At 47.0% G+C, this 24,513-nt stretch overlaps 2 protein-coding genes across 6 annotated transcripts in view; one reads left to right on the top strand and one right to left on the bottom strand.

Moving 5' to 3' along the window:
• Positions 1-15,139, top strand: part of CCZ1 (CCZ1 homolog, vacuolar protein trafficking and biogenesis associated) — a 34,096-nt gene extending 18,957 nt beyond the window's left edge. The window contains exons 11-15 of the mRNA XM_023246327.2: positions 3,509-3,542; positions 4,178-4,295; positions 12,726-12,884; positions 13,601-13,728; positions 14,789-15,139. Of these exons, the coding sequence (XP_023102095.1) occupies positions 3,509-3,542; positions 4,178-4,295; positions 12,726-12,884; positions 13,601-13,728; positions 14,789-14,844 (495 nt within the window). The 3' untranslated portion in view covers positions 14,845-15,139. The remainder of the gene's footprint in view (positions 1-3,508; positions 3,543-4,177; positions 4,296-12,725; positions 12,885-13,600; positions 13,729-14,788) is intronic.
• Positions 15,140-17,963: 2,824 nt separating this feature from the next.
• Positions 17,964-24,513, bottom strand: part of RSPH10B (radial spoke head 10 homolog B) — a 62,699-nt gene continuing 56,149 nt past the window's right edge. For 3 of the 5 annotated variants that reach the window (XM_023246599.2, XM_023246598.2, XM_045047376.1), the window contains exons 19-20: positions 19,070-19,268; positions 17,964-18,236 (exon numbers count right to left, since the gene is read on the bottom strand). In XM_023246599.2, coding sequence (XP_023102367.2) covers positions 18,062-18,236; positions 19,070-19,268 — 374 coding nt within the window. In that variant the 3' untranslated portion in view covers positions 17,964-18,061. Of the gene's footprint in view, positions 18,237-19,069; positions 19,269-21,757; positions 22,050-24,513 lie in introns of those variants that run through there. The other 2 variants (XM_023246600.2, XM_023246601.2) reach the window with 2 other exon arrangements.

Below are 24,513 nucleotides of genomic sequence, written 5' to 3'. Positions count from 1 at the left end.
ACACTTAAAATCGTTCTTCTCTGAGTGACTCGGGGTAATGACTTTGAACACTAATGGAAGAAATACCCTGGTACAGTCTCTTATTGGATTTCCATTTTTAGAGTCAAATCAATAGATAGAATTTTAAATGTGGTGAGAGGACATCACAGTTACTTCACGGTGTTCTCTTTTCCTCAAAACAGCTTTATCGAGTTGTTCACATACCATATAGTTTGCCTCTTTAATGTATTCAGTTCAGTTGTTTCTAACCGCACAGTGCAGGGGTCCCCAGGACCACCCTCACTTGGGACACACACTGCTGGCTCAGGAGCCCCCAGGACCACCGTCAGGCCAGGAATTCGCTAGAGGCACTCATAGTACCCGGAGTGGCCGGTGCACTCCCAGTTAAAGTTAATGACAGCAAAGGAGTATGGGTGAAGGACAGCCCGGGGAAGAGGCACACGGGGCAGGATCCAGGAGGCACTGGGCGCAAGCTTCCAGTTGTCCTCTCGCGGTGGAACTGTGCAGACAGCGCAGGGCCTATTACTGCCAGCGGTGACATGTGATGTGTGTGCGGAATTGTCATCCAGGGAAGCTTGATGGGCCTCGATGTCCAGAGTGTTTGATGGGCGTTGGCCACGCATATTCAGCTGACCGCCAGAGTCACTGGCCTCCAGAGGTCCACTGATGCCGGGTGGGCTCAGGGCCCGAAGGGATGTTGGCCTGTGGTTTTTCTTTCCTTTTGAATCATCGTCTGGCTTTGCTTGCTATCAGGGTAGAATTGGCCTCCGGGTAAGTTGTAAAGTGTTTCCTCCTCTCCTGTTTTTTGGAAGATGTTCTGAAAGACTACTGTTGGTTCCTTGAGTATTTGGTCACGGTAGACCATCTATATCTGGGCTTTTCTTTATTGGAAGTTTTAAAATTATTAGCCTCTGTACTTGTTACAGGTTTTATTGTCTTTCTTCTTGAGTCTGTTTCAGTTGCTTATGTCCCACTAGGAATCTGTTCATGTTGCTTGTTTTTCAGTTGGTTCACATAGAATGTTTCATAGTTTTAAAGCCTTAAAAATCTTATTTTCCCCTATAAGTCGGTAGTGATGTCCCCTCTTCAATTGCTCGTTCAGTGGTTTACACCTTTTCACTTGGTCTAGCTGATCTAGCTGAAGGTTTTTCAGTTTTGCTCATCTTTTCAGAGAACCAACTTTTGGTATTTTTCCTATTATTTTTCTATCTCTATTTCATTTGTTTCTGCTCTAATCTTCATTCTCTTCTTCTGCTTGCTTTAGGTTTACTTTGCTCTTCTTTTTTCCAAAATCTGAGGATGGAGGTTGAAGTTCTTGATTTGAGGTCTTTCTTCTTTTTAGTATATGTGTTGACGGTTCTGAAGTTAATACTCAGACTCAGATTTTCTTGAAGAAACAGACCTCCATTTGCCGTTTGCCCTTAGAACAGTTTCCCTCTGGAAATTTAAATTACTGTTTTTTATAATTTGCTCCAATTACGGTGTTTGAAGAGAGAGTGTGGACCTCCTCATGCTGCCATTTTGGATGTGCTCCCGAGTCCTGGTCCTCTGTAGATACCTACTGGTCTGTGTCTGGAGTAACTGAGGTGGTGTCTGAGATGAACATGTGGCAGGTGGGGAGGGTGGGCAGGACAGTCCGTCAGCTGACAGTTGTTGGGAAAGTGATGGTCTGTTGGGTTCATCGTGCCATTCTCTGTGCTTTTCTGTGTAGTCAAAGTTCAGGTTTTTAAACGGAGTCTTGAAAGGCACTTTTAAAAAGTCAGCCCATGAAGGGTCACACATGCTCATCCCCGCAGGGACCCTGCAGATGGGTCCCATTAGCCCTGAAGCGAACGGGGCTTCAGGGTGGAGGGCTCTGTGAAACAGAGTCGTACGTGTCGCAAGGAGGCCAGCGGCCACTCACATCCGCTAGGTAGCACCTTGGAAATGCACAGCTAGTGGTCCAGGTTGGCTGATATTTCAGGAGAGGCTGGATGGTGGAATTTTGGTAGAAAACTAGTTGGCATCGAAGTCAGAATTACCCAGAAAGAAACACCTGTTGGATGGAACTCGCCTGTGAGCCCCCAGTTTTGCAGCCTGTTTATAGGCAGGTGATAATTGTGATTCAGTTACAAAGTAGTGCAGACGTTCTCAAGTGTGAGTGTGTGAAAATAAAGTCACAGCTGCTGGAGGTGGGGAAGTGGATGTGGAGAGGGGTGCAGAGATGGGGGAAGGTTAAGTGTCCTCGTTTAAAAAGCAGCAACCCAGGCGCCTGGGTGGCTCAGTCGGTTAAGCATCAGACTTCAGCTCAGGTCATGATCTAATGGTTCATGAGATTGAGTCCCGTGTCAGGCTCTGTGCTGGCAACATGAATCCTGCTTGGGATTCTCCCTCTCTGTCTGCCCCTTCTCGGCTCATGCTCACCCTCTGTCCCAAATGAACTTTTAAAATGATAAATGGCAATCTAGGAGCTCATGCCTGGGTATGTGGTGTGAGAAATGGGCCATTTGGGACCATAAGGTGGCCAGTGGACAAACTGGAGTGCTCCGAACGACAGGGAAGAAGAGGAAGGCTGATGAAGGATCACTTGTGTCATGGTACGAGTAGGGAATCAGTGTGGCATCTGAAGGTCACAGTGGTAGAGCCTTGGTATTTTTTTTTTCAACGTTTATTTTTTATTTATTTTTTGGGACAGAGAGAGACAGAGCATGAACAGGGGAGGGGCAGAGAGAGAGGGAGACACAGAATCGGAAGCAGGCTCCAGGCTCCGAGCCATCAGCCCAGAGCCCGACGCGGGGCTCGAACTCCCGGACCGCGAGATCGTGACCTGGCTGAAGTCGGACGCTTAACCGACTGCGCCACCCAGGTGCCCCGAGCCTTGGTATTTAAAACGGTCAGAAGTGGCTGCCTAGAGGAGCGGGCCTCCGGAGGATCTCTGTGGCTTTTTCCCATGAAGCCGTAGGTTCTGTGTACCGTGTATACACCGTATACTGATAAATGGAAACATTTTGGGTTGATTCCTGGTCTGGCTCCTGTAGCCAACGTCGTAACTGTAACGTTTGCTGTGATCAGAAGGGAGACAAGGAGACATTCATTTGCTAGGGGTTTTTTAACTGCTCGTGAAAATTTTCAAACATACGCAAAAATAGACACTGGAATAATGAATCCCCAGGCGCCCATCACACAGCTTAATTGAATGAACAGCATGCTAATCTCTCATCTGTTTCCTCTGTGTGTTTTTTGCTAGAGCATGTTAGATCATGTCATTTCACTCATAAAGGCTTCAGTTGGCTCTAATAAAGGTGTCTGTTTTCACATAACGACACCTAACCACCAGCACAGCTGACAGAATCAACAACACTTCCTTAGCGTCCCCGATAGGCACTCCGTGTCCACATTTCTCCAGTTGACCAAAAAAAAAAAAGAAAAAAGGTGATTTAATTGCAAATTCAGGCAGGGCCACTGCGTTTGGTTATCAGAGTCCTTTTTGGTGCCATTTTGTAATCTTTGGCTTGTTTTCTCTTCCCAGGCCATGAGTGCAGCCGTGTGCTTTATGATTGATGGTAGGTACCCACCTGTATCTGACTTGAGCCTGTGTAGATAAGCCTTTTCTCTTTACAATTTGCCGTGTCCTCTTCCTAAACAATAACCATGCCGTCACAGAGGCCCTTGTGAGCATGGCTCACCTCTGTGATCTCTGCCGTGGTGATGAGCTCTCATTCATATATTTAACATCCTAGCCTCCCTGCTTCCTAACAGCTGGCCCTGGGCACCTTTCTGTGCCTCCCTGCCTGTGAAATGTCACAAGAGGACCTTTTGCAAAGGGGGCTTTGGGGATTCAATGAGGTAATGTTGGTAAAGCACCAGACGGCACCTGGCCTGTGAGAGCCACGTCGTGTTTATTTGACCTTCTTAGGCCTACTTGGGGTAGGCCACCTATTTACAGCCAGCCCCACAGGGTGTGCTTAAATCGATACTCACAGTGAGGCAAGTCTTTGACTCTTTCTCTCCTTAAATATAACTGATTTTGACTGTTCTTTTTCTCTTGTTTGGGGGGGGGGGGGAATCCAGTCATTTAATTGTTTGATTTTCCAGATCAGAAACGTATTCATTGGAATACTATAATTAAGACAGTTAGATGAATATTGACCTTTTCAACGCAAAGAATTATAACACTATTTTTTAAATTACTCGTTAGCCTCTGTACAGCCCACGTTGGATTTTTGCCGAAGACTGGACAGCATTGTTGGGCCCCAGCTCACAGTGCTGGCATCTGACATTTGTGAGCAGTTTAACATCAACAAAAGAATGTCTGGGTTTGTACTTTGCTTCTCGTGTTTACTTTCTAGCACTTAACTGGTTTGGGAAGAATAAGGGTAGTTTTTATATAAGAATATGGATGATACGTATTATCAACGGTGTTTTTTCTGAATCCAGAGAAAAAATGTGTGGTTCACTCCTGTCTGAAAAGCTCCCTGGAGAACTGTTACTGAGTTTTCCTCCTCCACGATGGGGGGTGGGGCTGAGTCTTCTGTGGACACGTTCCCTCAACTCTCCCCTGACTGTGGCGTAAACTACGGGGTTCGGTGTGTTGGCTGTGCCTGTGGGCTGGACCTCGTGAGGACCCCTCACATCCCCCTTGACCAGCCCAGTTGTGAAATTCACACTGGCAGTGGTAACCAGAAGGGTTCTGCCTCTTGGGGACAGAAAGCACTTTGCCTCTTGTGCAGAAATGTGTGGGGTGAAGGTAGGTGTGATGTGGGCCCTTAGGGCGCCGGGCCTGAGTCTCGTGCCTTGCAGGGCCCTCGCTCGAGTATCGGGAGACTCACGTTAAACTCCCGTTGGTTCTGAGAACACTGGAGAGTCCTTGAACCTCCTCCTCCTCTCTTAGTGTAAGGTCAGATTGCTGGAAAGATGAAGTGAGCACAGGGGAAGTACTTTGAGAAATAAAAGCCCTCTTCATATGGGCGCCCGTATTTTGAGAAGTTACTAACGTGAATTTACGTATAACCTGTGTTTAGGGTGATCTCCTGCTGGGTGTGGTCTTACGTAAGCACCAGCCTGTGGAGAGGTCCCAGGCAGGGTGCAGGTGGAGGTGTGCGTGGGCTGCGTGTCTGTGTGGGGATTGTTCCCGGCCGCAGCTTACTGGGCGTGAGAAAAGATAAAGCCGAGAAGTGAGCGCACCTGCCCGCTCCGTCTTTCAGTGCTGCTTCGTCGTCTAAGGTTTTCACCACGAAACTGCCAGATGGTCTTTTCTGAAGGAAGCAGGAGTCAGATCTGTTTGGTACCGTGCGAGCACGAACTGTTGAGTGGAGCGAGGGAGAGTGAAGCTCCCTGCTTCCCCAAGACCCGGGGACACTGCTGGGCACGTCTGCCTGTGCTTCCCACGTGCCGTATGTGCAGTAACTCGGCGACAGACGTGGGAGGTGGTCCTGCCGTCAGGCACCTTCTGCCCCACTGCCCTCGGGGTTGTACGGAAATCACACCCATTTTTCCCTTTTTTAACTTTGGTTTTGCCGGGTTTTATAATATACAATTGGAGATTTACATGTAGTCCATTTTACTAGTCATTTCCATTAGATTTCTGTCTTGAGTGTCATATCTGAGGCTTTCCACCCCAGTATCGTAAAAATATACCATTTATGGGGGGCACCTGGGTGGCTCAGTCGGTTAAGAGTCCAACTTTTGATTTCGGCTCAAGTCACGATCTCATGGTTGATGAATTTGAGCCCCACGTGGGGGCTGTGTGCTGACAGTGTGGAGCCTTGGGATTCATTCATTCATTCTCTGTCTCTCTCCCTCTCCCTCTCTCCCTCTCTCCCTCTCTCCCTCTCTCCCTCTCTCCCTCTCTCCCTCTCTCCCTCTCTCCCTCTCTCCCTCTCTCCCCCCTCCCTTCCTCCCTCCCTCCCTCCCTCCCCCTCTCCCTCTCTCTCTGCCCTCTGTTGCTCTCTCTTAAAACATAAACTAAAAAACCCCAAAAAACTGCCACTTTTATCTCCAAAACTTTCATGGTTTTATCTTCTGTGTTTCGATCTTTAATTCACCTGGAATTTTTAAGGGCTAAAGGAAGGAAGATTTTTTTCCCCAAATTGGTACAGTTTCAAGAAAGGACAGGGCCTTGGATATTATCTACTTATCTATTTTCATTAGAAACAGTTTTCTCTCTGATATTTTATTAGGAAAATTTCCAGATATAGGAAGGTGGAAAAATGACTCCGTGAACACACAGCCCCCACGTAGATTCCATGGTTAACACTTTGCCGTGTATGGTTTGGCACAGCTCCGTCTGTCACGGAGGACGGTTTCTGACAGTTACCAGAACCACTGTGTAGCCTCAGCAGTCCCTGAAAGGTGGGGCGCCTGGAAGACTTGATGGTAAAGCATACAATTTAAGGGTGTGCCGAAGCACAGGGACTCAGAGGCGTATTGTTCTTGACTTCGAAAGTTGATTTTGGGGCACCTGGGTGGCTCAGTCGGCTAAGCGTCCGACTTTAGCTCAGGTTGTGATCTCTCGACTCCCGGGTTCCTAAGTTTGAGCCCCGCATTGGGCTCTCTGCTGTCAGCGCAGAACCCGCTTCAGATCCTCTGTCTCCCTCTCTCTTCGCCTCCCCTGCTTGTGCTCTCCCTCTCTCTCTCTCTCAAAAATAAGCGTAAAAAAAAAAATTTTTTTTTTTAAGTTGACCTTAAGGATGCATCTGAGATTTTATATGTAAGCGGCTCTCACTTGCCAAACCATAAGTATCAGCTGACTAGAGGGAAATGCTTTTGAGTACAGAAGATACTGTGCTTTTCTCCTGGAAATCCTCCTGACCCAGATCAGACCGTTTTACATGCCAGTCCCAGGACCTGGGAGACACGTCGCAGAGAAATGGGAGGGCGGCCTGAGGGAGGCAAGAGACCCCCACGTCGGCCCCTCCAGACAGTTGCTGAGAGGTGGGGGGATGCTGCACGCAGCAGGACGGGTCAGCGCCAGGGCCTCCGTGCCCGCCTGTTGTCTCAGCCCCACCCCCACTGGACAGCACCCATAGGGCCAGCTCTGGGCGTAATATTTAATGTCGAATCCCTACACATAAGCTACAGCTTTTAATGTTCCTTGTGAAATTGAGGTCACCCCTTTACAGAATGGCATGAAGTGGGTTTGTTTGGTCTTTGGTTTCTGTTGTATGATGCCTCAACTTTTTTCTACTCAAGGACTTAGAGTTCAATTATTTTAAACCTTTACTTTTTTTGAGAGTAATTTATGTCCTTATTTTTATTTATTTTTTAACATTTATTTATTATTGAGAGACAGAGTGCGTGAGGAGGGGAGGGGCAGAGGGAGAGGGAGACGCAGAATCTGAAGCAGGCTCCAGGCTCCGAGCTGTCAGCACAGAGCCCGACGCGGGTCTCGAACTCACGGACTGTGAGATCATGACCTGAGCTGAAGTCGGACGCTCAACCGACTGAGCCACCCAGGCGCCCTGTGGTCTTATTTTTAAATTCAAAAGTGTAAATATTGTATCTTTTTAGACTTGTACATACACATACATAAACAGTGGTATATATAGTGTTCTTCACTGATAGGTTTTTTAAAAATGTTTATTTATTTTGAGAGAGAGAATCCTAAGCAGGCTCCATGCTGTCAGCACAGAGCCCAAAGTGGGGCTCGATCCCACAAACCATGAGATCATGACCTGAGCCGAAACCAAGAGTTGGATGCTCAACTGAGCCACCCAGATGCCCCTTTACTGATGGGTTTTTAAAAATAGATCATGCTGTAGATCTCTAGCTTGTAAAAACGATGTGGCATGAACATCATTTTCAACCAACAAATACGGATCTGCCTATTCTGCTCCGTGGCTTCACGGTACTTACTTGGATAGTTTGTTTGCGTTCTGTCTGTGTAGTCGCTGTTCCAGTCGACGGGCAGTCTGCCTCTGGCTGTTAGCATTAACATGGTTCTGCATTAAACAGTCTGGTGCAGACATCTACCCATCCTCTTAGGACCTGTCCCTGGAGTGGAGGTCTGGGGCACAGGGAATGCATAGTGACAGTGTGAGTCCTCTCCCACAGGGGCTACAGCCCTAGCTCTCCGTGTCATGCCTTGATGCCTGATAGGTGACGCCGAGGTTGGTGGTTCTGTCTCTTCCACAAATTGCCAGTCTGGGTCCATTGGCTCTTCCCACTGAAGTGCTTCGTATCCTTTCTTCTACGTCAGTGCTATTAACGTAATACCCTTCGGTCATATCATACGTGTTTTTCTAACTTTGGTTTTACTGTTATAATATGTTTGGGGCTTATACGTAGTCATTTTTATTAGTCGTTCCCTCTAGGTTTCTGTTTTCACGGTCATGCTTGTGATTTTCCACCCCAGTAGCCTAAGAATGTGTCATTTTTATCTCAGGGGCTTTTATGGTTTTATCTTCTGTGTCTCCATTTAATTCACCTGGAATTTTTTTTAAATATAGTTTATTATGAAATTGGCTAACATACAGCGTGTACAGTGTGCTCTTGGTTTTGGGAGTAGATTCCCGTGGTTCATCGCTTCCCATACAGCACGCAGTGCTCATCCCAGCAAGTGCCCTCCTCAGTGCCCATCACCCATTCCCCCCTCCCTGCTGTCTACCCTCAGTTTGTTTTCTGTATTTAAGAGTCTTTGATGGTTTGCCTTCTTCCCTCTCTGTTAATAACTATTTTTCCCCATTCCCATCCCCCATGGTCTTCTGTTAAGTTTCTCAGGATCCACGTGTGAGTGAAAACATACAGTATCTGTCTTTCTCTGATGGACTTAATTTCACTCAGCATAATACCTTCCAGTTCCATCCACATTGCTACAAATGGCAGGATTTCATGCTTTCCCATTGCCAAGTAGTATTCCACTGTATATATAAACATGCATAATATATATAAACCACATCTTATTCATCTATTCATCAGTCAAGGGACATTTACATTTAGGCTCTTTCCATAATTTGGCTATTGTTGAAAGTGCTGCTGTAAACATTGGGGTACATGTGCCCCTGTGCATCAGCACTCCTGTGTCCCTTGGATAAATTCCCAGTAGCACTATTGCTGGGTCATAGGGTAGATCTATTTTTATTTTTTTGAGGAACCTCCACACTATTCTCCAGAGTGGCTGCACCAGTTTGCATTCCCACCAGCAGTGCAAGAGGGTTCCCGTTTCTCCACTTCCTCGCCAGCATCTATAGTCTCCTGATTTGTTCATTTTAGCCACTCTGACTGGCGTGAGGTGGTATCTCAGTGTGGTTTTGATTTGTAGTTCCCTGATGAGGAGTGACGTTGAGCATCTTTTCATGTGCCTGTTGGCCATCTGGATGTCTTCTTTAGAGAAGTGTCTATTCATATTTTCTGCCCATTTCTTCACTGGATTATTTATTTTTCGGGTGTGGAGTTTGGTGGGCTCTTGATAGATTTGGATACTAGCCCTTTGTTCCATATGTCATTTGCAAATATCTTTTCCCATTCCATCGGTTGCCTTTTAGTTTTGTTGATTGTTCCCTTTGTATTGCAGAAGCTTTTTATCTTGATAAAGTCCCAGTAGTTCATTTTTGCTTTTAATTCCCTTGCCTTTGGAGACGTGTCAAGCAAAAAATTGCTGCGGCTGAGGTCAGAGAGGTTGTTGCCTGTTTTCTCCTCTAGGGTTTTGATGGTTTTGTCTCACATTTAGGTCTTTCATCCATTTCACCTGGAATTTTTAAGGACTAGAGGCAGCGCTCTAACTTAAGAAGTTTTCCCCCAAATTGAGACTTTGCTGAGTCTGAGACGTTCGTTTCTATTTTGCATATGTCTCTTCACTGGCTAGTTGTGATACTGAATTTGAAAAGGTGTGAGGAGGGCGAAGTACAGAGGTATTAGCAAAGGAGACCCTTGGGGCACCTGGATGGTGAAATCAGGTAAGCTTCCAACTCTTGATCTCAGGGTCGTGATTTCAAGCCTCACGATGGGCTCTGCACTGAGCGCAAAGCCTACTTTAAAAAGGCTGCCCCTCATAGCTGTGGGCAATTTTTATAATCCTTTTCATCAGTCTTTTTGAATGAATTGGGGGGGGGGGGAGCTCAACCCAGTTGCTCCAGAGGTTGAGGACGTTAGGCTTTCTACAAGAAGTGAGGAGTGCAACCGTGGACTGAGTGTTGGTAACGATGGGATCCAGGACGGGATGCCAGGCAGGAAGAAGGCGAGGGCGGTGGGTTGGCCTGGCGGGCGTGCAGAGGTGGTGCTGGGGGAGCGCGGGCAGGGAAGCCTTCCTTCCAGGGCGCGGTTCACGGGCATAGTCCAAGGCTCAGCTGTGCCTCCCTTCCTAATCCCCCTGGACACGCAGAGGAGCAATAGCTGTAACATGTAACTCCCACATGAAGACCAGTTTTCCTTCTTACAATATCCATATTGGTCAATTCGGAATCTTCCCTTTTTGTTTGGTTTGTTAAGTGTGGAATGACCATCCTCACTTAGAAACCGTGCGTCTGGCAAACCTTAGCCGCCTGGAACGAGGCCCAGAACAGGTCAAGCCACCAGATGGTCTCGGGGCCCCAGCCAGCCGTTGACGTCCCCAGGGAAATGCTGCAAGTGGTCAAACACCTGCTGGACATCTGCTGACCTCCTCCCTTGGTTCAGAGCCTGCAGTGACCTTCCCTGGCCCGCCTCTGAGGTTTGGCTAGGTGTTCACGTACCTGGTCCTTAAATGTCTCCTAAAACTGATGCCGTTTACTCATGGGAAACGTCCCTGTGACCCTGCCAATCACAGCTACTTGGGTTTTCTACCAGTAGTAAAAGAAAGGGGCAGAGGGCAGACAGAAAACAGAAAATCTTTTTAAAAAAATTAGCGGACACTCAGCGTAGAATGCAACCACTTAAGACAGGCCCCACCTTCCCGTGTTCTTCGAGGCTGTCATTACTGTGCTCCTGTCTTGTCAGCCTAACCTCCTAACAAACCGTCAGCAAGAATTCTGTACTATTTCCCCGGGTTCAGTGTGTTTTACATTGATGTCATTAACCATATGCAGCGTGTTCTTTTTTAAGGCGGCAAGAAATTTGCGTTTCTGTGTTTAGGGGGAAACATGCTTTGGGTGTTTAAGAGGCGTCCGTGTTAGCTCTTGGGAAAAGATACCAGGTGACCGTGGCTGCTCCTTCCAGACCAGCTCACCGTTGGTCACATGGTGCTTTGGATGTAGCTAAGAAGCCTGTAGGGTGGACATTGTCCTGTTTTCACTGTGAGTGGGCCTCTCCTTCTTCAGCGGTGCAAGTTAACAGTGAAAGGGCAAGTAGCAGTTTTTCTGTTTCTCTGTGTTCTCCTCGTGGAAGGCGGTGGAAAGAGGCCACATTGGCCCCTGTCTTAACCACTGAACAACATTTGCTAATGTACATCTCCATGAGGGGTACCAAAGAAATAATTTAGATCTTCTGAGAAGGCATTTTACACATTCTGAATGAGGGTAAGAGGGAGGCCACAGAGAGGGTTTTGGGGTTAGAAGACCGGAACTGCAGGCCCGATCGGGGTTGGGTGGAAGTTTGTCTACTCAGACGACTAAATTCACAGCTCTGGCCAAGCATCTTAAATGTTTCATCTTTCCAGTTTTTCTTGGGGTTATACTTGCTGTTCTTAGTTTTAGGAGCCTACTGAAAACATACTCTGGTTTTGTAAGAATTTTCTTTTCATTTTCCTGGAAACTAAGCCATCCACATTCTTTCTTTGCCTAGATGTAAAGTATTACAGTAGTAACCCACTTTTCCGGAGGTCGGATTTCCGGCACCCTCAGCCCACCAGAACATGGCTGCTAACCCTGAAGTAAGCAGAGAAGGCTTCTGAGCCCCCTCCAGTGGCAGGGCTGCTCAGGCTGTCCCCAGACCCCCGAGTGTCACTTAAGTAAGGGTGCAGTGAGAGGGAGGGTGGGAGGCCCCGGGAGCTGTGGCCCGGCCATCGGAGTGGTTCCCCGAGGGGTCCGGCCTCTGACCCGGGAGGCGGCAGAGTAGCATTGTCCAGCCATTCCAAATAATAAGATGTATTCCAATGAAAATATTCATCACGGTTCAGCAGAAGCGCCTCAAACGCCTCAGAATGGTCTCCATTTAGGGTGATGAGAGCTTTGTGACTCAGACTAGCCAACTTCAGTTCTGTGGCAGATTAAACACAGGGGGCATGGCACGTTCATCCCCCAGGACGGAGATAAATGAGCTGTCACTCTCCTAAAACAGGTCAGCAAACAACTTCTGCACAGGGCCTAATAATACATATTTCAGATTCTTTCGGCTGTATATGTTGCAGAAAGTGGCCATAGACAATACCCGAACATACGGGGATGGCCACGTTGCAATAAAACTTGATTTAAAAAAAAAAAGGCCACATTTGGTCCCAGGGCCACTAATCTGTTTGCTGACCCCTCTGCTGGAAGACAGATGGCCTGTATTGAGTTTGCATTTATTTCCAAAAATTCAAAATGCAGCAAATAATCAAGTGATTGCCATTTCCAAAGCACTGTTATTGCAAAGTGGTTATAGTACTGGTTTTTCAAAAGCTAAGCTTCAGCTTTCTGGAAAATTCCATCCTATTGAATACCTCATGGATCTCAAATAAGTTACTAGGGAACGAAGAGCCTGTTACGTCTTCACTGAGATTCTTGATTTGAAGGCCCAGACGTCGAAAATACAAGGCCTTACGTAGCTACATGGATTTAAGGTTTTAACAATGTGGTTGTATTGTTTGGAGAATTATTCTTTGAGAACGTTACCATTTTGATGACATGTTTTCACAGGTCTGAGAAAGAGCCCCAGTTTAAGTTTATCTACTTCAACCATATGAATTTAGCAGAGAAAAGTACAATTCACATGAGGAAAACCCCTAGTGTGTCACTCACATCCGTGCATCCAGATTTGATGAAGATTCTGGGTGACATCAACAGTGACTTTACCAGGTAATTTGAACAACTTCTTGAATTCGGACTTCTCAGATTAGGTGTCCCCCCCCCCCTTTTTTTTTTTAATTTTTTTTTTTTTAACGTTTATTTATTTTTGAGACAGAGACAGAGCATGAACGGGGGAGGGTCAGAGAGAGAGGGAGACACAGAATCTGAAGCAGGCTCCAGGCTCTGAGCTGTCAGCACAGAGCCCGGCGTGGAGCTCGAACTCACGGACCGTGAGATCATGACCTGAGCCGAAGTTGGCCGCTTAACCGACTGAGCCACCCAGGTGCCCCGAGGTGTCCTCTTTCTAATGGGAGAAGAGGCGCTGAAGGAATCCTCACCGAAGCCGAGCAGCCCAGAGCCGCTGCAGAGGGCCCCACTTGCGAACAGAGTAGAGGAGGCCCCCGGGTCACTGGCCACTTGCACGGGACTCCCCAGACTTTTCAGATGGCTAGTTTCTGGTTTCTTTTGTTTTTCTTCAAAGGTTTTTGCTTTAGTTTTTTAATGTTTGAGAGAGAGAATCAGCCGAGAGCACAGAGCCTGATGCGGGGCTCGGTCTCACAAACCATACCGTGAGATCATGACCTGATCCAAAATCAAGAGTCGACACTCCGTGAACTAAGCCACCCAGGCGCCCCTAGTTTCCGGTTTCTCTTGAGAGTGTGTGTCGCTCACGCTGCAGCTAAACAGTTAACACACTGTTGCCTGTTGGAACCCTTGTCTTGCAGAGTGGATGAAGACGAGGAGATCATCGTAAAAGCAATGAGCGACTACTGGGTGGTCGGGAAGAAGTCTGACCAGCGGGAGCTGTATGTTATCCTGAATCAAAAAAATGCAAACCTGATTGAAGTAAATGGTAAATAGAAGCTGGGCGTGGTGCAGAACTTGGCCGCTGTCTGTCCTTTCACTGTGGTCGGAAACCCGCTAGAGAGGAGACACGGCTGTTGATGTCAAAGGAAACCGTCCTTTGGTCCATCCTGTGTTCTCCAGAAGCACAGTTCCTTGAAAGAGTTCCTTGAAAAAGTTTTCACGTTTCCTGTGGAAAATGTCCCTGTGTTTCGGAAACTTGGCACCGGCCAAAGGAAATGATTTTCTGTAATGCTAAAAGAAAAAAAAAATCCTGTGGCTTCATACAGTGTGTATACAGATGTCCACTCTGATCCCCAGTGATGAAGACCCAGCCCGTGGCAGGGCGGGCCGGTTCACTGGCAGCTTCCAGGCCCCCGTGCGTGCATTGTTCCAGCACCGGCCTTGGCTGATCCTCACAGCTCTTTGCGCTGGCGGAGGGGGGAGCGTGTCCCCTTCACGGCCTCCGCTCCCTTGCTGCACCGTATACGGCCTGGAGCAAGGAGTGGGACGTTTGGGAGAGCGCCGCATGGACAACAGTGAGGTTTGAGGTTTCATTCTCCGCACGTGTCTGCTGGGACACGGTTCGTCTCTCCCATCGGTGCCTCTAGTGAGACTCGTGCGCGTTAGAAACCGCAGGAAACGCGGCCCCAGGTGCAGTGGGAATTGAGTGGCGTCACGATGGCGCCGCCTCCGCGGAGCACTTGAACTACGGCCCGGGTGGCAGCTAGGGTTTCTGGGGCGTGGCACCCAACATTTTAGACTTGGGCTGCAGCCCCCAGCCTGTGGGTGTCTCAGGCGCTTGCGGGGCTGGGCGTGCACTTCCCGGGCCCGGAGGAGTGGCCTGTGGCTGTGACACGGCACTGAGGTCCCAGGGACAGTAGGCTTTTTTTCCCCATTGTCTTGACTCATGAACGTTTCTTGCCCAGGCCTGAGACTGAAGGTCGGCAAATGGCGGCCATTTGCTGGCAGCTAGCTGTATTCCAGAAGAGTTTAAGGGACCAGTCTGTGTCATAGAACCTTTCCAGTGAAAACCTCTGTTTCTCACTCCCTGTTTCTGTCTTTTGCAGAAGAGGTGAAGAAACTTTGTGCGACGCAGTTCAATAACATATTCTTCCTGGATTGACGGATAACGGCTCCCCGGGACATCTTTTAAAAAAACAACTCAGCAGGCATTCTGTTTACCACTGCAGGTTCTCGGTCATATTATTGACTGAATTAATGACAATAGTAAAGCAATACTTGCTTTGAAGAATCAAATTTCTACTCAGTCTGATGATCCCCTGGGGTTTTTAGATTTTACATATTTATGTGGAAATAATTAAAGGTAGTCGGCTACATCTCCCATCATTCCATTCTTTTGACATTATGTGAATATTTTACTGGGAAATAAGACTAATAAATTGTTAAGGTTTTTAAAATTCTGGTTTTGCTTGGAGTCTCGCGCCTGTTTGTTTGTAGACCACTCCGCCCAGTGGGCGCTGGCTGTGGCTCATCCTTGGGGATTTTCTTTTTTTTTTTTTTTAATTTTTTTTTTCAACGTTTTTTTTTATTTATTTTTGGGACAGAGACAGAGCATGAACGGGGGAGGGGCAGAGAGAGAGGGAGACACAGAATCGGAAACAGGCTCCAGGCTCCGAGCCATCAGCCCAGAGCCTGACGCGGGGCTTGAACTCATGGGCCGCGAGATCGTGACCTGGCTGAAGTCAGACGCTTAACCGACTGCGCCACCCAGGCGCCCCAAATCCTTGGGGATTTTCTAGAGCTGCGAGAGCTCCCAGAATTCGCCCCTCTCCCCCCCACCCCCCCGCACGGTCACTAGACCTGCAGGGGCAAACTCTGAGGCATTTGCCCAAAGTAATTGCTAGACCTTGGTTTTTCTCTTGAGTACTGATGTGATTTTTAGACCACGTATAATAGAACTTTACGAAAGTGCCCCAGCCATGGTCTAAACATAAAGCGTTCTGCACGTGTCCTGTAGAACCCTGAGGGGTCACAACTGCCTGTGTCTTCACAGCTGAGATGTATTCTGGCTGGATTTAATTTAAAAAAAATTTTTTTTAATGTTTGTTTATCTTAGCGACAGAGCACCAGCCGGGGAGGGGCAGAGAGAGAGGAAAGACACAGAATCCGAAGCAGGCTCCAGGCTCCAAGCTGTCAGCACAGAGCCCGACGCGGGGCTAGAACTCATGAACTGTGAGATCATGACTGAGCTGAAGTCGGAAGCTTAACCAACTGAGCCAGCCAGGCGCCCCCAGAGATCCTATTTCTTGCCCTGCACTATGCCAAGCTCTGAGCCAAGGGTGTTTTAATTAATTTTTAAAATACTCGCTCCAGGCTCTGAGCTGTCAGGCAGAGAGCCTGATGCAGGGCTTGAACTCATGAACCGTGAGGTCATGACCTGAACCAAAGTCGGACACTTAACTGACTAAACCACCAGGCACCCCTGGATTTTACCTAAGTTAACTTACTGTTGGTAGTCTCGACATCCCAGTTTGGGCGGAAGCTAGCCAGGCACGGTCTGGGAAAACTGGTACCACCCCAGCTCCAGGTGGGGCTCCTCACTGTTGGCCCTCAGGCAGCCGGCATGAGCCTGCTGTCAGGGCGGAGGACGGATGACTTCTCGTCCACCTGGAGTACTCTTGTCGCTCTCGTGTCTTACGTAATGTATGGTTTCGGTCATGAAATCACAAGTCACTCTTATCCCATGAGCTACTTGAGGTTGTGTTTTATTAGTTTCCAGCGACAGGCTTCCTGTGTTGAGTGTTCGTTGCTGACTTAGTAATTGCACAATAATTACATCATCATCTGGAAATACATCCTTCGAAGTTGTACTTTTGACCATAAAACATAGTCCGTGTTTATCCTCTGTTGCATTCTTGTATGTTCAAACTTTTTAGTTTGCTTGCTAAAAATATCTACATCCCCCCTAAATAACTGTCTTTTTGATCTGTTTCTTCTCTGTAATCCTTTAGCTTTTGCAAGGCTAGTATGTAAGATGCTGAGGAATCATGCATCTTTTTGTTGTTGGTCCTTTTATCGTTATTTCTAGTTTTATCCCTATTCAGATGTTTCCTTTAAATTCTGTTCTTAATATTGCTCACGATTCCAGTCATTTTGATTAGATTTTCCTGGTCCATCTTTTTCCATCTGTATTTTTATCCTTTGTTGTTTATTTGTTCATTTTGAGAGAGAACAGGGGAGGGGCAGAGAGGGAGAGACAGAATCCCAAGCAGGCTCCGCACCGTCAACATGGAGCCCGATGCACAGCTCGAACCCATGAACCGTGAGCCAAGATGGAGTTGGGATGCTTAACCAAGGACCCAGGTGCTCCAAGAGGGTTTTCTTATAAAGAATAACATTGAAATGAGTTTCTATTTTGTTTTTTTTTTGTTTAAATGTTTATTTATAAGAGAGCGTGAGCAGGGGAGGGGCAGAGAGAGACAGAATCCGAAGCAGGCCTGATGTGGGGCTTGAACTCATGAGCTGTGGGATCATGACCTGAGCCGAAGTCGAATGCTTAATCAACTGAGCCACCCAAGTGCCCCGAAATGAGTTTCTATTTTGAACCCAGCTAATGATATGGGGGCTTGGGGATTGGGAAGGGAACCTGCTCACACTGGGGAGGTATATTGGCACTGTCCCACCATCTCTGGCGATTTCGGTTCCCAGCCTCTTTGTTGTTTTCCCATTTCCCCAGCTTCATGTTGAACGATTGTTTCCTTCCCTCTGCTAGTTTGGAAGCCGTAGAGTGTATTTTTATGCTTCGGGTGGTCACTCTTATATTTAACACAGATCATTAGTATAATAGTGTCTGAGACGTAAAGTTTCACTTAGTGCTGAGCACACCTGTTCGTCAGCTTTTCTGCCTTGGTGTTTCGTCCCTGCGGTGTCTGCAGTGCTGGGGAAGGCACGGGGCCGGAGAAGAGGCCGCACATGAGGACAGGTAGGACTTGCACGTGGGTCACTTACAGGGGCAAAGGGGGGGGGGTCTGGGCTTGGCAGGGGGCCTGAAGAAATGTTTAAATTTGTACACTACCACCTGTCTTCCGATAAGTTTTATCAGATTCTAAATTTCATCACCGATACCGTACTTGGCTTAAAAAAAAATACATTGAACGCATGCTCATTTAATACCCATGTGTGTATTTTCATTCAGCTCTGTTTTCAGGCATGTCCGTGATTTAACTGTGTAAGAAACCTGAATTGCAGTGGGCCCAGGCAGTTATTTCAAAAACACTAAAACAAGGTACAATACAATTTTATTAGGAAACGTGTTACAGAGCTTTGGTTCTAAGCTTTTACATCTCGTTCTTGGGGTTCGTTTACAAACCCAGTAACTGTTACTTTCTCTTCTTCTTGCTTGTGACGGGCTTGCTGGATTGGGACACCACGGTGTCCTCTTTAGGGGGGCTCGATGTGAAACTGGAGGACGGGGCGTCGACCGGCTCCTTGATCACAGTGATGTCCACCTCAGAGTCTTGTTTTTTGGTCTCTTCCTCTCTCAAGCTATTCAGCCTAGGGCAAGAAGCAAACCCAGGAAGGTAGCCTTATTTACTTTTTATTTTGCAATCTCAAAACCTGTTTTATGCTATATTTGGTGTATAGTAGGCCACACCTAGATTTCAACAGTTTTTGCAAGCAAAACTGTAAACGCTCATCACTTTGCCTGAAATACAAAGTGATGCCATACCCAGATAGTCCGGAATGACATTTTCACATAGCCGAACAGACTTCTGAACCCCTTTCCTCTGTAGCAACTTAGCCGCTAGTAAGTGGCCTTTAAAAATCTCGGGGTCTTTGCCCTGAAGTATAGTTTAATGCTTTCTTTACCAACAGGCTCAAGGCATGCTTTGCAAAGAGCAGGCTTCAGCACCCTGGACAGACATGACTGTACGGTTCTCGACCGTGGTTCTAGAAAGGTAGCCAAACAACAGGTAGGGGTTGCTCACCACGTGCCAGGCACTGTTCTTGACACCTTACAGCATCGGCTCACTAAATCCTCACCACAGCCCTATGGGGGTTCGTGTCCACTTACAGATGGGGAAACTGAGGCATGGTGACGGGCCCTGCCCGGGGCCACCTACGTGTCAAGGGGTAGGGTTGGGATCTGAACCCGGCAGCCTAGCCCCGTGGGCCTCTGGGCTCCGTGGGAGCCTTGGGGCCCAGGCATCCTCACCCCCCAAGTGAGCCAATGGCCGCAAGCAGGACCCTTCCCTGCCGTCCCATGTTCTCGGTGCCAGGGGAAGAGCTGCCTCCCTCAGGAAGCCACACACGTGTAAAGACGGGAAGGGAAGGCAAGGCAAGGGAGGCTCCTGCAGGAGGGGGGCTGAAGGGCTCTGGCAGGTCACCTGGCTTCCAGCTCTTCGTTTTCCAGCCTCCGCCGATGGGCCGTGGCCGCGTCCTGTAGCCGCTCTTTGCTGACTTTCTCCTTGAGGGCTTCTACACGTTTGTGTGCTTGGAAAAGCATGTTCACAAAAAAGATATACATACTCGTGATCCAGACGGTGAGTTTTTCCTTTTGTTCGTCCTTAGATTTCTCTCTTCTCTCTGGAAGAAAGTTTAACTGAAATCAGCACGAAGGGCACCTGGGTGGCTCAGGCGGTTAAGCGGCCCACTCTTGGTTTGCGCTCAGGTTATGGTCTCACGGTTGTGGGATCGAGCTCCGAGTCAGGCTCTGCACTGAGCGGAGTCCGCTTGGGACTCTCTCTCTCCCTCTGCCCTTCCCAACTCGTGCTCACTTTCTCAAAAAAACAAAAAACAAAAACAAAAAAACTCAAAAAACAAAAATAGAAAAAATCAGCACGAATACAATTCCAGGTCTTCCACTTCCTACAAGGGCTAAGTGTCCTCATGGCCCGGACGATGGGGTGATGCTGTGCTCCCCACAACCTTGGGAGGGAACCATAAAATTTTTACTGACAACCTGAAACAAGGCAAGGGGCAGTAGACCAGAGCTTTGATCATCGACATTTTGAGTCTCCTGGTATTTTTCTGTAAATGGTGTATTTTGGTTTTCTAAAATTAAAACTATGGAAAAAAAATTTTTTTTTAATTAAAACTATGGAAAATTTGCATTTTCCATGTTTCACAGGGGAAAAAAAAAAACCCTCTGTTTTTGCATCCATTGTCTTTAAAGGCACTTTTCACTGAGAAAATAAAGGATTTTTAACTCCGAATTGAATAAGAACGTGGGTAAAATGACTGACTTCATAGGAGTTGCTTCCCATCCAGTGGGGCCAACAGATGTCTACTTTGGAATGTGTTTCACAGTTGATTCTGGAAAGATCAGGCTTTGGGTAGTTTTCCAATATCAGGAAACTCCGGGATCTCTCAAGACAGCAAGTATTTTTAGACTGTGTCTATAGCTTGGGTTTCTGTGCTGTGTGAGGGCGGGCAGGGGTGAGGCAGGTGGGGACAGGTATGGCGGAAAGGTAGGGCCTGTCAGCAATTCACCCTCCCGTCCCAAGAGCCACGTGGAGGGTGCAGAGTGGGACGCTGACAGGAAGAGACTTTATACCACAGCCAGGTCTTACAAAGACCAAGGGAAGCCTTCATCTGTGCTTCCCAAGTGAGTTCCTAGGTTCTCGAACATCCGCGTAACCCGCGGCATGCCAAGGCGTGGGGGAGTGCTGGGCATGGAGGTAACTGATGAAGAGCAACTCACTGTGATTGTTGAGCCGGGTCCAGACTCTGGGCACCACGTCAAGGGGCTTGCACGGCCTCTGGCTTCAGCAGCAGAGCACAGCAGTTCAGAGCGCGGACGAGACCAGACCAGTCAGAGTCAGGCTCGGCTCTGCCCCTTACTAGTTGTGCCCAAGCTCCCTCATCTGCAATAACGGAACCGTGGGGTACCCTCCTCACAGATGCGTTGGGACAAGTAAGCGCTCAGTGATAGGCTGTGGCTTTTCCACAGGCAAATAATTACGGAATAAGAGGCCACCCACTGGGAGAAAATACCTGCAAAACCTACCAGATGATTGCTTCTCGGCCTTTTGGCTAAGATCAAGTGCAAAACCTACCAGATGAAACAGTGACTTGTATCCAGGTGACAAAAATAGCTCCTATCTTTGGCCTCAGTGACACAATTCAATGAAAAAATTTAAAGACACCACTAAGTGTTGGAGGGGACATAGAGAAAGGTCCTCCTAGATCACTGGTGGCATAGAGAATGGCACAGCCAATTTAGGAAAACAGCCTGGCTATTTATTTTAAATGTGTATTTATTTTAAGAGACAGCAAGCAGGGGAGGGATAGAGCAAGAGGGAGTCCCAAGCCGCCAGCACAGAGCCTGAGGCAGGGCTCTATCCCACAACAGTGACATTATGACCTGAGCAGAAATCAAGAGTTGGACGTGCAACCGACAGAGCCACCCAGGCGTCCCAATTTATTTTAAACGTTAAGTATATACTTAGCATATGACACAATTCCACTGCTAGCTAGCTATCCAAGAAAAGTGAAAATATGTCCTCCGAGCCTGTCCTTTTCACTCTTCACGTTAGCCCAACTGTCCGTCAACTGATGAACAGATAAAATGTGGTTTATTCAGACAATGAGACGCTACTCAGCTATACAAAGGAACAAAATAAACGTTACAACGTGAATGAATCCCAAAATAACTGTACGTGAAAGAAGCCAGATGCTGCCGTTCGTGTGGAACATCCAAGAACAAATGCGCGAAGAAAGCAAGGTCATTGGCGCCACCTCCCACACTCCACACACGCCACCCACATACCAGTAGTGACAGTGAGCTGGGGAGCACTCACAGAACGTGGGCCAGGGAAAGACCCCAAACCTGCGTGTTAGCACCGGCTTTGGAAAAGCAAAAGGGAGGCTGCCAGCACTCGGCCTGGTACATTGCAGGATCACGAGAACACAGGAGGCCTTACGAATTCTGCCACAAGAGCGACCTAGGAAGGTGGAGCAGGTGTGTCCTTAGGTGGTCTGACAAAGCCTCAACCCCCAGCAAGGCTGATGGAAAATACTCTTAGTAGACACTAGGGGATGACTGATTCCTGAGATGCAAAGACAGAAACACAAGGCTTCAAGGAACACGAACTATCTAGGAAACGTGACACCATCACGGGATCACGGTCTTCCAGTAACCAGCCCCAGACTGACCTGAACGTTTACAATAGCCATTGGAAGGACGCTCCGGGAGCTACAAGCTCACACGGAAAGACGGTGCAGTGAAATCGGGAAAACAGCATACGAACAAAAGCAGTTTATGAAAAGGACGTGGAAAATCACCACCAAACAAATCGTGGGGCTGCATGAAATGGAAGCACAGTAGAGCATCACCCACAGAGCGGATCACGCAGAAGAAAGAGCCTGTGGATTAAAAGGAACTTTTGAATTAGTAATGTCTAGGTTTCATCAACATGGCACCATTTAGGCTCTGGGAATTCAGAGATTATAACCAAGTCCCTGACCTTCCCGCTCCGCTGGTTTTCATGCGCACCTCCCCCAACTCTTTCCCAAGGGATAAACAGGAATCTCTTACTTTCATTTGTTTAACTAGATTTTCAGGTCTTGGGTTATACAGATTTTGTTAAATGAATTGAAAGGGTTTTTTATGCTTTGGAGTTTTAAAAATAAGAATATAAGAATAATTCTTATATTGGTACTTTCTTAAATTTTTTGATCATAAAATTCAATTTAGGAGAGTAATTTTTGGACAGTTTTTTTCCCCATGATCATTCAGGTTTTCTGTATTATCCTGAGTCTATTTTTGTTATTAATAACCTAGAAAATAATTCAAAATTTTCAAATTAAAAAAATTTTAATATTTTTATTTATTTTTGAAGGAAAGAGACAGAGCATGAGTGGGGGAGGAGCAGAGAGAGGAGACACAGAATCCAAAACAGGCTCCAGGCTCTGAGCCATCAGCACGCAGCCCAATATGGGGCTCGAACCCAAGAAATTCGAGATGGTGACCTGAGCGGAAGTTGGACACTCAATCAACTGAGCCACCCAGGCGCCCCCTGATGCTCTCCTGTATCTTATTACTCCTCCCTTCTACCCTTTTGGGCTGAATGTTTAGGTTTTCTTAATAGAGAAAACATATTAATACTATACATTTTCTTGGGTTATAGTTTGACCATGTCTCTTAGGGAATGTTTACATTATTTCAATTTTCTAATTATTTTCAGAAATGTAATTTCATTTTTCTCTGAGAATTATTTTGAATAGGGGACCTCACATTTAGTTGGGCTTTTTGTTGTCATTGTGGTTTTGCTTCTTTTTCATGTTAGAAAGAGAATCGTAAGCAGGCTCCATGCTCAGCACAGAACCCAACATTGGGCTCAATCCACAACCCTGGGTTCATGACCTGAGCCAAAATCCAGATGCTCAACCAACTGAGGCGCCCCACTTTGATTTTGCTTTTAATGTTGAAGGGGTTGTATGATACTTTACTTTTTTTTTTTTTTTAACTACACACACTTGGCCCTTCTTTAATAGGAAGAGTACAGTAGCATTGGACTACCCCAGCAAAAGGAGAGGGGTTAAGTTGGAAGCCACTGTGAACAGGGCCGAGTAATCACTTGGGAGTTGGAGAAGAGGAGGCAGCAGATAGAATGCTAGAAGTATTTTACCAGGAAAAGAGAGAACATTAGGAGGAATGGCCAACTAATCTTTGACAAAGCAGGGAAGAATATCCAGTGGAAAAAAGACCACTCTCTTCAAGCAAATGGTTGGGAAAATTGGACAGCACCATACCTAAAAATCAAAAGGACAAAAGACCTAAACATAAGACAGGAAGCCATCAAAATAAAAATGGGCAACAACCTCTTTAACCTCAAATGCAGCAACTTCTTACTTGATGGGTCTCCAGAGGCAAGGGAAACAAAAGCAAAAATGATCCGTTGGGACCTCATCAAGATAAAAACCTTCTGCACAGCAGAGGAAACACTCAGCAAAAGTAAAAGGCAACCAACAAAATGGAAGAAGATATTTGCAAATGACATATCAGATAAAGGGTTAGTATCCAAAATCTATAGAGTATATCAAACTCAACACCCCCACCCCCCAAAAAAAATCCAGTGAAGAAATGGGCAAAAGACATGAACAGACACTTTTCCAAAGAGGACATCCAGATGGCAAACAGACACATGAAAAGATGCTCAACATCACTCATCATCAGGGAAATACAAATCAAAACCACAATGAGAGGGATGCCTGGGTGTCTCAGTCGGTTAAGCATCCATCTTCAGCTCAGGTTATGATATCAGGGTCCGTGAGTTCAAGCCTGGCATCCAGCTCTGTGCTGACAGCTCAGAGCCTGGAGCCTGTTTCTGATTCTGTCTCTCTGCCTCTCCCCTGCTCACACTCTGTCTCTCTCTCTCTCTCAAAATAAATAAACATTAAAAAAAAAACAAAACAAAATACCACCCCACACCTGTCAGAATGACTAAAATTAACGATTCAGGCAACAACAGATGTTGGTGAGGATGTGGAGAAAGAGGATCTCTTTTGCACTGCTGGTGGGAATGCAAACTGGTGCAGCCACTCTGGAAAACAGTATGGATGTTCCTCAAAAAACTAAAAATAGAACTACCCTGTGACCCAGCAATTGCACTACCAGGTATTTGCCCAAAAGGATACGAAAATGCTGATTCAAAGAGGCACATATACCCCAATGTTTATAGCAGCGCTATTGACAATAGCCAAAGTATGGAAAGAACCCAAATGTCCATCGACTAATGAACGGATAAAGAAGATTTGGTATCTATGTACGATGGAATGTTACTCAGCGATCATAAAGAATGACATCTTGCCATCTACAACCACATGG

This window comes from Felis catus, chromosome E3 (assembly GCF_018350175.1).
Source record: "Felis catus isolate Fca126 chromosome E3, F.catus_Fca126_mat1.0, whole genome shotgun sequence".
In the NCBI taxonomy this organism is placed as follows: Eukaryota; Metazoa; Chordata; class Mammalia; order Carnivora; family Felidae; genus Felis; species Felis catus.
The sequence above is the reverse complement of the archived record's forward strand: the minus strand, read 5'-3'. Positions and strand labels throughout refer to the sequence as shown.